This window comes from Coturnix japonica, chromosome 14, assembly GCF_001577835.2.
Source record: "Coturnix japonica isolate 7356 chromosome 14, Coturnix japonica 2.1, whole genome shotgun sequence".
Classification (NCBI taxonomy): Eukaryota; Metazoa; Chordata; class Aves; order Galliformes; family Phasianidae; genus Coturnix; species Coturnix japonica.
Window position 1 is genome coordinate 4293029 of NC_029529.1, and position 13094 is coordinate 4306122.

At 46.7% G+C, this 13094-nt stretch overlaps 1 protein-coding gene across 9 annotated transcripts in view; it reads right to left on the bottom strand.

The window, feature by feature from the left end:
* Positions 1-13094, bottom strand: part of RNF216 (ring finger protein 216) — a 59845-nt gene that overhangs the window by 39504 nt on the left and 7247 nt on the right. For 8 of the 9 annotated variants that reach the window (XM_032447619.1, XM_032447617.1, XM_015876615.1 and 5 more), the window contains 11 exons: positions 12733-12861; positions 11641-11789; positions 10427-11275; positions 9137-9213; positions 5790-5892; positions 4998-5162; positions 3876-3990; positions 3463-3602; positions 2728-2778; positions 1561-1698; positions 420-568 (listed from right to left, as the gene is read on the bottom strand). In XM_032447619.1, coding sequence (XP_032303510.1) covers positions 420-568; positions 1561-1698; positions 2728-2778; positions 3463-3602; positions 3876-3990; positions 4998-5162; positions 5790-5892; positions 9137-9213; positions 10427-11275; positions 11641-11789; positions 12733-12799 — 2003 coding nt within the window. In that variant the 5' untranslated portion in view covers positions 12800-12861. The remainder of the gene's footprint in view (positions 1-419; positions 569-1560; positions 1699-2727; positions 2779-3462; positions 3603-3875; positions 3991-4997; positions 5163-5789; positions 5893-9136; positions 9214-10426; positions 11276-11640; positions 11790-12732; positions 12862-13094) is intronic. The other variant, XM_032447620.1, reaches the window with a different exon arrangement.

The following is a 13094-nucleotide window of genomic DNA, read 5'->3' on the forward strand; positions in this document are numbered from 1 at the left end:
GCTATTAATGCACAGTGCCAACAGTGGATTTAGTCAAAAAGCTCTGTGGTGCTTAACAGTGCTGCCAAGCAAATGTCTGCTGCAAGGATATGCTGACTGCTGTCCTTTTCCCTCATATTTCTTCGATCACTTCCCTGTTTGCAATCAAAATGTCATATACTCAGCACTACTCCAGATTGTATAATATAAAGGATCAGCAAAGAGTTTGCAAGCGAGTCTTAAGGGAGACAGCTCTATTGAGTTTTAATCTGCTCCCAGTCAAAGGCAGACCAACCTGAGTAAAAATAGCCCTGGCAGGCACAAGTCTGAGATAGCAATGCAGCTCTATCCCATAGCTGGCAAATATTTAGGGGCTTGGGGAGCCATTTTTTCCTTTTTACAATGGTTAGAGCAGTTTGCACCTTGCACTGGGCACTGACCTGACAAGCTCATCTGCACAGGCAGCAGCCACCTCCTCCTCGGCTTTCCGCTCGTAGTATTTACACAGGATGGTTTCTGGAAGCACCTTCTCCAGTTCACTGGTGGGGAACGAACACGTGCAACTGCCTTCCATGCAGCTGAGCTCTGACTGCGGGTGGAAGAGAGCTCAGTTTCAGTACAATGCCAGTGACAAACCAGTGAGTGCTTGGAATATCCCATGTAAACCAGAGCAGAGCTGTGCTTAGAGATGATAGAGCTTTAACCAGCAAGTGACTGCCAGAAAGCAAGTGTACTATGGTACAATCACGGCTGCCTCATCAAAGCAGATCAGAACTCAAAACATGTACTGGACACGAAGATACTTGCTGATAGTTTGGATCACAGTCCACAAAATCCACCCCGATTTCAAGGCAGCCTGTTATTTCTGCACAGTCTCCACTGGGATCTAATGCTCTGTTTGTGACCAACACGTTACATTCTTGGCAATACAGTCATAGAAAACACAGCTAGGTTCACATATAACAGAGATCCCAGAGTACCAAAGTACCCTACAGTCTGATTATCATACCCAGCACAAATGAGCATGCACACTTTGGAGCAGGTAATAATTCACATGTAGCTCAGCATCAGGACACCGCTACCATTTGGACCAACCCTGGTAACTGTCCCATTCCTAAGTGACACTGTGGTTGAGGAAACAACCCCCAAATTAAGTTGGGATCACAAGGAAGTGATGAAGGACAAATATTTTTACCTAGGAAGGGACTGGTCAAGTCAGAGGTCACACCACACAGAGCAGACACCACTGGTTTATTAAGTAGTGAATCAGAACCAGATGAGTTCAAGCTATTGTTACTATGAATGCTGTAGAAAGTTCTCCTAGCAATCCATTTCAGTTTGTTCAGCATGAAGCACACGAGATGGAGGTCAACAAACTAAAATCTTACAACCCAAATCCCATTGGAAAGTTGTTAATGGTGTGACTGACTCATTGGATCGGCATCTCAAGACAGTTCTGATCAAATACTTCCCAGGAAGTGCGGCTGCATCTGGTTTAAGCTACAAAACTATGCAAACAGCAACGTGATCACCCAACAGCAACTCATCCATTTTCCCCTCATCCAGTTGGGAAATTCTTACCTTCCCAGAGCCAAAGACTGCCTCCTGAGCGTATTTAATTAGGCACTCCTTGCAGAACAAGTGACCATCTGCACACTGGGTTAGCTCTTCAAAAGCAAACTCCCCATAACAACAGCGGCACTCTATCATCTGACCATCCTGCAACACAACAGAAATATTAGCAACAGCAAGAAATAAATAGAAATCAATAGCTATAGCAACATACCAACACAATGCTGCAAATAAACACCCCGTGATGCGGGGTACAACTGTAAGCCATAAACAATGACAACATTAATTATAAAAAGGAGCCATAGTTACACACCATTCCATCAGATATCCTGCTCAGCGGTCAGAATCCACTAAGCAAAACCAGAAACTCAGTTTTAAGTAACTTAATACCTACACGTCCGGTTTGGCAGATTCCAAAAAGCCAGAGAACACATGGTGTTTGAGTAATTCTTAGCTCACAGGCACAAAAGCATCTTGAGTTGGGGAAGCTGTGATCGCAGAGAAGCAACAGAGTACACACCATCCGCATGGGGAAAAGCGAGCTTCAAATCTGTTGCCCTCTAAAAGAACAGCTACCCAGCTGTCTGCAGAAACCCTGCCTTGGCCTCCTCACCACAGTTATGAATGTGTACCCGCTTTTTCAAACATCCAATATCTTCTCTGAAGTCTGAAGAGAAGCAGGAATTGAGAAAGAAAAGGCAATCAATCCACGGCAGCTGAACCTACCTTTAACTTTTCTCCACTGAAAAGGAGAAGCCTGATTTTCAGGTTTTTAAAGAGCCTTTTCTGCAAAGGAGAAAGGCCTTTCCACTGGCAGAGCTCCAAGAACAACAGCAAATCTGCTTCAAAGTCTCAAACAGCCATAACAGCAGTAGCAAGAGCAAGCCTGGTGCTATTCTATTGCAGTGTTTGTTCTGCCCAGTAAAGATACAAGTAGTAGCTGACTGAATTACTGCAGATCATTATGTGCATCAATACAGTCTTTGCTGGACTCAGCTCATCTACTCTGTCCAAAAGCCAGCCAAGAAATGCTATGCCAGCTCAGCAAAAGCAGCACAGTGCAAATGCAGCTGGTCAGGAAAGCTCCCTTCCAGAAGCAAGGAAATTCTGAAGTGGTAAGTGCAAAACAACACCTATACATGAGCCGAACTCAAGGATCATGTTATATACACTGACCTTCTGATACTGCTCCTCATTCATCTGCAGAGCAAGGAGAAAGTCTGCATGCTGTAAAAGAGACGTGCACCTTTATTTACAGAACAGATAAAGCAGTTTTCCAGCCTTTACACTCTTACGTTATGTTATCTCAAGATTTACAGCCCACCACAAAAGACACACTGTCTGCTCCCAACATCACTCAGCCCATCCCTCCAGTCCATTAAGATATTTATGATTCAGCTAAAACAGATGGGGGGGAAGTCAAAGGCAGCAAGAACAAAGAACCAAATTCTACATTACGAGGGGCTACTCTTCATGTTCCTATGGGCAAAGCTCTACCCAATGGGCCTCTCCAGTGAAAGCCCCAAGGAACACTACCATTGCTTTCAAAAGGAGGCTCTAACCATTTGATTAGCAGAAGCTGATCTTTAAGAAGCTACTTCAGAAAGGAGTGTATGTGCAGAAGGGTGAATTCCCTATGGAAGATAACACAGCAGCAGATGTTGTAGGGTTCTGCTTTGAAAGACACAGACCTCAGCAAGGGAGGAGATGTTCTGGAGCCTGGAGTGCCAAGCTCTGCAAGGCAGTGAATGAGCAGACTGCCCTGGGCCTGGCAGCAGGGAGGTTAACATGGTGAGTGACTCTAAGTTCCATTCAGTGTCTGAGTTTCAGTAAGAGGCAGATTTCCATGTTCAGGGCAAAGAGCTCTGCAGCCATTTGCACTATCAAACCAAAGTGGCTCCTCCCACTCACCTCTGCCATCTCTTTAACTTTTTGCTCATAGAATTCCTGCTCCAGTAGCACTGGTGGGAGAAGTGAGAGCTTGTCATAGGTCCTCCAGTGCCGCCTCTTATTCTCCAGGAAGAACATCCGCTTCTCAATCTTCACGTCACCTAAAGCAGAGTTACAGACACCATGAGGCAGGACAGAGCAGCGAGAACAAAGCTCAAATCCTTCCTCCTCTACACAACTTCAAAACCTCATGCACCACAGTACCAAGCAGATGTACTAATGAAGAGCATCTCCAAAACAAGATAGCAGACAAGGACAGAAACGCTGCTGTTTTGGGAACATATCCCCTTTCAAGGACAGCCCTTCTTAGAGTAAAGCCTGTTCTGCTTACAGTAATCATGCAGAGAGAACAATAAACACCGCTTGTTATTTACCTTGCTCAAATTTGAAGTCGATATACGAATACTGATTCATTTCTTTTCTCCTTTTTCGTTTCCCACTGGTTTCTGGAGACAGCTCCTGCCATTTTTTGATGGCATCTGAAAAGGCCTGAAAACAAAACAAAACAAAACCCAACATGCAAATTTAAGTCCCTTCTGTTCTCTGGGAGAAATCAGAAGCACACAACTCTGTACAAAGAGGAGAGCCAGGCACCACACTGCTCTTCCCTTTGTCCACCTTCCTGCTTTATGTACTCATAAAGCAATCATTCCACTACAGCAATGGAGCCACCAGGCAGAGCTGAATGGTACTTTGCACTGCCTCAGCTATTAACACTACTATGGCTGCCATCCACACTGGTGCAGAGCTGATCTTTTTCTTCTTCAAATTGAATTCCTTTTCTGAAGGTCTATAGTTAGAACCTGGTTTTGTTCAATTCAAGTACTCAGTGCTCAATCAAACAAAGAGGAACAGTGGGTTTTGCTTTAGTCGAGTACAGAGAGAAGCTCAAGCAAGAGAAGCATAACAGAGCACATCCAGTCACAAGCTTCAATCTATATTCATGTTTAGCCTGGTGATACTCCAGAACAAATTTCTTTGCAGTTCCATTACTGTGAAAACTTCCACAAAGAATTTAATGATTCATTTCATAAGTCATAATTGTAAGAAACAGGGCAGGGAGACTTGGCCTTCTCCTCAATTACATGCTGTCACTTACAAACTACTAACAGCAGTTGAGTTAAATGTTTTAAGACTTGGCTAAACGTCTTGGTTTTATTGGCCATTCCACCCCATTTCCGCAAAGTACAGGAGTACCTCTGAGTTTAATGCACCATTTATCATCAACTAACTATCATTTCATCAATTATTCTGTTACAGAAAAGTAAAAGCTTCCTGCAGCGTTCTATCTGGCTGATGAGCTTCGCAAGAGTCTACTAAGCAAAGACTTCTCGAAAGGAAAGGAGGATGATTAAAACAAAATCCCACAGAGAAACCCCACATAACCACACAGCCAGAGAAGCAAGTGGCACAGTAAGGCTTAAAAGACATCACACTGCTCCCCACAGACAGCACAAATAACCCTGGGAAAGAAAACAAGAATTGAACAGGAGAACCTTTCGTGTAATTGCATAGTGTCCCTTGAGTTCGTGTAGTGCCCACTTAATGTCTTGGCTGCTCAGCATCTTGAAGTCTGCCATGAGAAGGTCAGCTGCCTGAATGAAGCACCGCTGATCGAGCGGGGCAAGCTTGGAGAAGTCAAAGTAGTCCACTTTGGGCACCTGAGAAGGAAATGCAGAAGATGAGGGAGGATATAAAAAGACTTGCTATACGTACACACACATCTCAAACTACTCTTTGCAGGATAGGAGCCTTCTGCAGGGCACCCTGTTCTGAGCACACACCTAAGCAGCAGCTGGGAGGACAGCATGGGTGTGAAGGTGTATGCTGTGCTCCAGGCAGGACACAAGACAAGTAGCTTAAAGCCACTGTGTGCATCAAGCAGGGAGACTTGCACTTCAGAGGCTGAAAAGCAATGCATCAAGGTCAGACAAAACAGTCCTCAGGCCAAAGTACTTCATGTGACAGAATGACCAAGAATTCCTACAATGGATGTCACATTGAGTCCTTCAGCCAGCGGGTGGCTGACAGGCAGGCAAGCCTGAGGGGCCTGCTGATGGCACAGAGCAGACAAGAGGCAGCTGTGCAACAGCAAAACAGGAGAGTCCTGAAGTCATCTTGCAAGCAACTACTGCCATTACACACCATCTGAATTGCACCCAGAGGCCTCCTACCAAAGCATGGCTCAACCAGGACACTCTGCAAGTACACACAGAACCACACACCCCAAGATCACTTCACATTGGACAGGCTGGAGCCGTGCTGTAGGTGAGGGTATTCTCACTTGCCTTTGTCTCATCTTGGCTGGCAAGCAGGCTGCTGCTGGGATTTAAAACCATCCTGCCTTCCTTCTTCGGGTAATCTGGATTTTCCAGAAGGAAGTTACAAAGCCTGGAAAGAAAACTACAGTTAGTTCAGGTTTGGGGAGCTCAGGCTCATTCCTCACTGCTACAGTTGTTAGCATCCTCTAACCAAGAGGCTGGGCAGGCAAGCCACGGCCTGCCCTGTGACAACCAAGAGAGGTCTCAGGCTGGAACAGACTGAAAATAAATGACTGAGAATTAAGCAAAGAATTATGTGACTCCATCCTGCACCACTGCAAGTTGAGGAGCCCTCATGTTCTGCTATAAGGAAACTAACATTGCAAGGGCTAAACAAGGAACAATGGCAGCACAGCAGCATTAACTGAAGCAGCTGACATCCAACGTGCCACACAGATCTATGGAAAAACAAGCACACAAATCCCTATAACAACTGCAATAGGTCGAGATCTTCCTGGTCAGAAGATTACTGCATCAAATTTTAATTGAAGCCTCCGGTCTTTAACTACTTTCCCATAAGGGCAGAGGCAGAAATATGCTTAAAATTGTTTACATCAGATACATACTGCAAACACAGCTCTCATTGTCACGGAGCCTGAAATCACAACGGCGTTGTCCAAGTTACACTGCAAACTGCTTTAGTGGGAGCGGCGTTCAGAAAACCATCACTAAAAATAGTTGGGAAATGACATCCCAGACAAAGCGCCGCGTGCCTGAGGTCCTGCTGCAAACAATTCTAACTCTGTCAGGAGAATTCAGCTGAACTGAGCATTTCAGCTCCGGAAACCCTCCAGCAAGTGGTTTTGGAATACCCCACTGCTGGGATCCACACCCACTGCACACAGCCCTGCCAAGGGGCTCTGCTTGTTAGCAGCCCCCAGCCCCTGCTGGCTGGGCCAAGGAACTCAGGTCCTCAGTTTCCCCTGCTGCAGAACAACCTCCTTCTGAAAAGAGCTAGGAAGAGCAATTAACATTCATAAAACTGAATAAGAAGGTGCATGGTTGCAGCTGCTAATTTACATCCCTGATGTCAGAAATCAGTCCCTAATTAAGAGATCTGATCCACCATCAAGGCACCATTGCTTCAGGCCTGCACTCACACTCAAAGCAGAGGCATTGCTTTCTGTTTAATCAGGTATTGACATCTTGAGCTTCTGGCCAAGCTGAAGGCTTCGGCACACAAAAGCTGAATGGATGATACCCAGCTGGGAGCAGCTCTCACATCACATCTTTCACATCAGCTGGAAGTTTTAAGACCATCCTATCGGAAAACAACAAAACATCCCGGCACCGAGAGTTTAATAGCTTCCATCTCCCTGCTTTTGTCAAGGATAACTGTTCTAATCCAGCGAAACAAACCTCAAGGAGCTCAGACACGAGGGCCTCAGCTGCAGCACAGCACATTTGAGCTCTCCTGCATGCTGCCTTTTGGAGCTTGGGATTTTCAAAGATGTTAACCCTCAGCATCCAACAATGAGTTCAGTGGGCCCCAGCACACACACACTTGTGGCACTGCTCTGTAATATCTGCACCCCGGGACACAGAGCCAGCTAAAAGCCTCATCCCTGGCCAAACCCAGCTACCCCCAGTTATTATATACCTCGAGCCTGATTCAGCTTGACACGCCGTGGAGATCAAAGAGCCCCTGCCAGCAAGGCTGCCCAGTGCCACGACCCATTTGTTCCGATACAAAAGACACGGTGACAACTCAAAAGACAGTTTGGTTAAAGGAATAAAAATATGGGGAAGAAATCTTTATCATCCTGCAAGTCCGCCACGCGCCACTGAGCAGACACTGTGGGCAGCCTGCGGGGCAGCCTGGAAGCACCTTTTCATCTCTCTGGTTCTGCAGCACACAATAGCAGAGAAGAGATTCCGAGAGCAAAAAGGGAAGGAACGCATTAAGACTTACAGAAGCCAGGGTTTAATTCCACCAGGCTTCACTAAATCCCTGCAGGACACAATAACGGGTTTCGCATACAATCCCTGAGAGGGTCCTGCAGCCACACACCTAACTTCAATGGCCCGACTGCCCCAGGGATGAGTGCTCTGTGCCTCCTGCATTTCCAACACAGCCACCCACTGCTGGGTGCAAGTGCACAGCGTGGGCACCTGAGAGCTCATCACTGCTGCAGGGAAAGGAGAAGGGCTGCGACCTGATGAATTCCCAACCAAGCAGCATTTCTCCCAAGGCACAATTTCACTACACAGGCAAAGGGATAAGAAATCCAAGGATGATCGCATTTACTGGGCTTAGCTCCTTGCCACTCATTTATATCCAGTAAGCCTCACATACTTGAATACAGCTAACTGTAAAGGCATCAGATCCATACAAGATAGAGTGAATCCTATGGAAATCAACACCTATTCATTTTTGTGCCGTGTAATAACTACACTGAATGTGTTTCATACAAAGAGAAGAGAGGGGCCACCCAACATCAGCAGTCATTTACCCCACACCGCCCTCCCCTCGAGCTTCCTGGTGCCAACACACACCATCTCTCACTCTTCATCAGCACAAGCTTTACTCAGCGGGGTGGGGAGATGATGCAACTTATCAACAAGGCAAAGGACTTGTTTTAGTCTTTTGATTCTAGCGTGACTCCTAGAGATGCCAGATATGATTCTTAACAAGAAGCCTGGAGTTGCTGGTACAGTCAGCTAAGCAGCAGACCTCGGGGTGATTTCCCATAGCTTTTACTTCCCTCACTGGCTCCCATTCCTGTCCAATTTGACCCAAATCTGTCCATCAGCAGACACCTATATAAAATAGATCCTACTGGTCCTCAAAATGTTCTTATCTGCAAAAGGTGGTTTGAGAGGAACTGAAATGGTACCACTGCTATCTATTCAAGGGGATAAAAACCAGCACCAAATGAAGTCGTCCAGACCAGTGTCAGTTTTTACCTGGAAAAAGGCATGAAGAGGCAGGAAATGAAGGAGGAAATTGATTTTTATGATTCAAAACTCACCAACTCACCTCTGAGCTCTGTCCTACAGAAGCCAACCCCTATTCCTGACACTCATCTCTACCAAGCCTGGTAACAGGAAGAGATGACGTGTAATAGCTTTAGATCTTCCAACAGCTAGTTAACAGAATGTGCAAATTATCTTAAAAAGCAGAGAAGCTGCAGCATGATGTCAGTCATACAAGCTTTAAGACAAGCTCTATTACACCTTTAAAAAAGAAATCCATGCTTTTTGGCACTCCCAGCCTGGATACACTCAACAGCATTATTAGCAGGAAGGAAATGGAAGTGCGACTGCAGCCAACCTGTTTTATGGTATTCCCTGGCTCTTTGATCCATACTTACACATTTAAGTCATAGCAGTCCTTGATGCTGATTAGCTCTTCGATGTATTCCTTCCTCACATCTGGAAATCTCGCTTCCTACAGTAGGAAAAGCTAAGGGTTATGCAGGTATTAGAGGAGCTGCATAGTACAACCTTGCAACAGCACCAAAGACAGAAACAAATGTAAGAGCAGTTTTCTAGCATGCTCCCTAAACAGGGGTTAAAATGGGATCCAAGAGACCGTTTACATCCATACAGCTTGGATAGTGCAAGCTGCTGGCTCTCCTGGCTGCACTTGATAACTAATAGCTCTTTTTTTATGAGAGCATGGGTAGTGGTGGGAGTGCCTGGCTTTATGAGTGATTCAGGGTAGATGGAAGGAGGAGAGGCACAGAGGTACAGACTACAACACAAGCAAAGTTAATACAAACCCCAGATGGAAGATAAAGGACTTTGAGGTTGTGTGCTGGAATGCATTCCAAAGGCAAGAGGGAAAAGAAACAATACACAAACTCTTGACGAGAGCAGAGCAGACAACAAACCTTTACTGGCATTAGCCATGTAGCCAGGAGCCCTTTAGTGCTCTCTCATTGGGTTTCCATATGGGTATTGCAATTGGTTGCACCAGAGAGCACTTCTTGGCTTTGCAAGACTGAACTGGGAAGGGTTGTCTAGCAACCTGAACAACGTAACAGTACGTACTCATCCACCTCTTAGAGCAGGTCAGCAGTCACCAAGGTCTTACACTGAAAAGTGACTGTTGACGGTGTACTACTTGCAGAATAACAGTATTCTCCCCCATCTTGGTTTCCCAAATTGAATCAGATGGAATTAACACACAGTAAGATGCAATAGATTTGTAAAAGATAAGCTAGCAGGCAGCAGGATGACTGTATGCAGAGGGGAGGGGAAACCACCAGGTGTGAAACATCACCAAGCACTGTTTCCTGCTGCTTTTGTACTGCTCACTGTGCTACCCAAGCTAACAAACACACCACAGGTATGGAGAATAAACCCGTGTCACTTTGCCTCACCACACCCCAACACACTCCATACGTTTCTGCTACATTTTCCTGGCCAGCCACCCACCCCAAAGTGAACACCATTGGGATTCGCATCCATTCATCACTGCTGCCACAGCAATGGGGTTAATCTTCTTTAAACCAAAGTTTGCCAAGACTGCTCATTGCACACTCATATTGCGCATCTCCAAGCTTCAGTCAAAGAGTTGTGCTTTGAGCACGTGCAACACTGCATGCCTTGAAAAGAACATCTGAAAGCAACATGAATGTAAAAATAGGGACACTTACTGTCTCTCTGATGAGCAGGGCTGTGAAGTTCTGGTCCTCCTGTCCAGCAGCCCCTTGTTCTGGCACACTGCTAGAACCCAGTTCACGTGAGCCCTGTGCAGGGAAGGCTGGGCCCGGCCGCTCGTTGTCTGTCGCCTGCTGACCCCTCGTCTCCTCTGGTGGATGTGCTGGCTGTGGCGAAGCAGGACCCGGGATGCCATCCTGCTGCGGCTCCGGTCTGGGGAAGGCCGGCCCTGGAGCCTCCTCTCCAAACGCCCTCAGAGATGCTGAGCCTGCCTCGGGCTGCCCCTGCTGCGGAGCACAGCCACTCAGCACAGTGTGTGGCTCTGTGTCCAGCAGCTGGAGGCAGGGGGGAGCCAGTGGGCTGCTGTCCTGGGTCTCCTGCACTGTGGTTGCAGCAGCTGTTCCATCAATGTTCTGTGAGAGCTCTGGCTTCAAGTCCTCCCCTTGCCAGCCCTGGGCTTCCACCTTTTCCCCTTGCTGTGGAGGAAAGTCTGCTTTCCCCAGACTAACGATCTCCCTGTTAACAAGCTGCGGGCTCATTTTTATTGCTGGAAACAAACTCGGACCAGGCTCAGGGTCACTCGTAAGTTCAGACCTGGGGCCATTTGGCTCAGGTGGTCCAGGCTGCCACAAGGCAAAGTCTACGCTCTCCTCCTTGCTTGGTCCAGCACTGCTCTGCACTGTGAGGTCTTTCTGGCAAAGCAGAGCTGAGACATCCTGCACACACACGCTCCCCAAAGGCCCTAAAGCGCTTTTAGATCCTCCTTCTCCCACAGCATTTGCACCCTGCCACTGAGCAGCAGGTCTGATGACGTTGGGGCGCACAAGCTGCTGAGGTTTGGAGGTCTGAAAAGAAGACAGAGGAGAATAAGTAGAAGTTCTTTTCCACTCACCAGAATCCTTGTTCCAAATGATCTTTTGCATCTCACTAGATTTCTGATGGGAAACAGATGAAAAGCCAGTTTAGCAATGAGCGTAATAAAGCATAAAACTATCAGCTGGATATCTTTGTTCTCCTTTCCTCTGCCCAAAACACGATTAAAAACTCAGACCCAGCTAAATGCTCTCGTGTCAATGCTCACTTCAGACATCCTAAGGAAGCCACTTTAACTTTAGGCAGGACTCCCACAGGAATGCACTGGGTATCTGCACGTGAGTTGCTTATAAAGGCTACGAATAAAGCAGCAACACACATAAACATGAAAAATTACCTCTGCCAAGATGACCACATCTTCATCATCTTCATCATCATCATCATCATCCTCGTGCTGCTGCTCTGCTGGTGATTCCTGCAAAGGTAATTCTTCATCCGAGGAATCTGATATTGTGATAAGACCTTCATCCCTGCGGTTTATTCGGTCTGTAACAGGATAAGTCATGTTACCTGCTTGCAAATTACCCAAACACCTGCAAAAGCAACCCTCACGTTTGTGCTGCAGCAACAAGGGAGAAGCACTTTGAGGTCACAGACACTCCTATGATCCTCAGAGCAAAGCCTTGCACAAACTATAGGTCAAGAGATCACAATGGCACATGCCCAGACCTCTTCTATGCAGAGACTCTTCCATCCTAAGCGTTAGCATGAGTTAAGCTGCTGCAAAGTGTTCCCAGTAGTTCACAGAGTAATTTTTAGAGATACCCTGAACTTTCAGCATCTCAGGCACTACACATTTTCTTTTATTAATGTGCAGTACATTCTAGAGGACAGATAAGGTTCTGTGTGCAATGTGGCATCTCCTGAAAGAGTGACTTTGTGGGAGCACCGTATGAGAGCCTGAGATAGGGCCCCTGACTGAGAGTGCAGATGATATCCTGCTATTAGATGACAGTCCTCAAGGTTTGTCACAAGTGTAATAAAGACGCTGCTGAGCAAAGCTGCTGGAAGCAGGGAGGGAAGAACCAGCCAAAAGCAAAGGATTTCTGCACTGCCTGAGCAGCACACATCCATGCTTTCCCTATGATCTGAAATCTCACCCCTTTCCTATCAGGTTGTTAAAGGGTGGAACACCACGAACCCCTCAGATCTGCTGGAGCTCCTCTGCACAGCCAAGGAGTCAGAACTCCGCCTTAAGGCAGTGCAACACCAGAGAGGGAAGAGCCAAGCACTTTGCATGCCAGCATAGATCAAGAGGCTTTGCAGCTATCTATAGAAAATTAAACAGCAGGGTGTGACACAACGGGACAGGCCACTAGGAGTTTTCTATTAACAACACTCCTGCACATTTAATATCTATTATTCCTGCTCCCTGTAAGCAGGGCTGTACAACTGTGACTTTGGGAAGTACGCAGACATCAGTGCTCACCTTTCCCTCTGTGGCTATGGAAGCTGCTTAGATGAACTGCTTCTTCATTTCCAGCTCTCTCTGCCATTTTCAATAGCTGTTCCTAGAAGCATCAAGGCCCAGGCATGGCACTCAGGCTAGCACGAGGAACTAGAAGACAAAAACAGAAGAGGGTAAAGTGTGTAAAGTGTGTTTCAGTTTCAGTTCTGATTTCCAGCACAGCACAACCAGGCCCACAGAGGGGGAGGAGCATGGAGATGCTCAGAGCTGTGAAGCTGCAGGAGGGCAACACAGCTCTGCCCAGCCAGCACTCGGACCCTCGAAAGCTGTTTTCTGTTTCCCAGAAGTCAAAAAAGTCAGAGTGGTGTTTCTGCCACCACCTG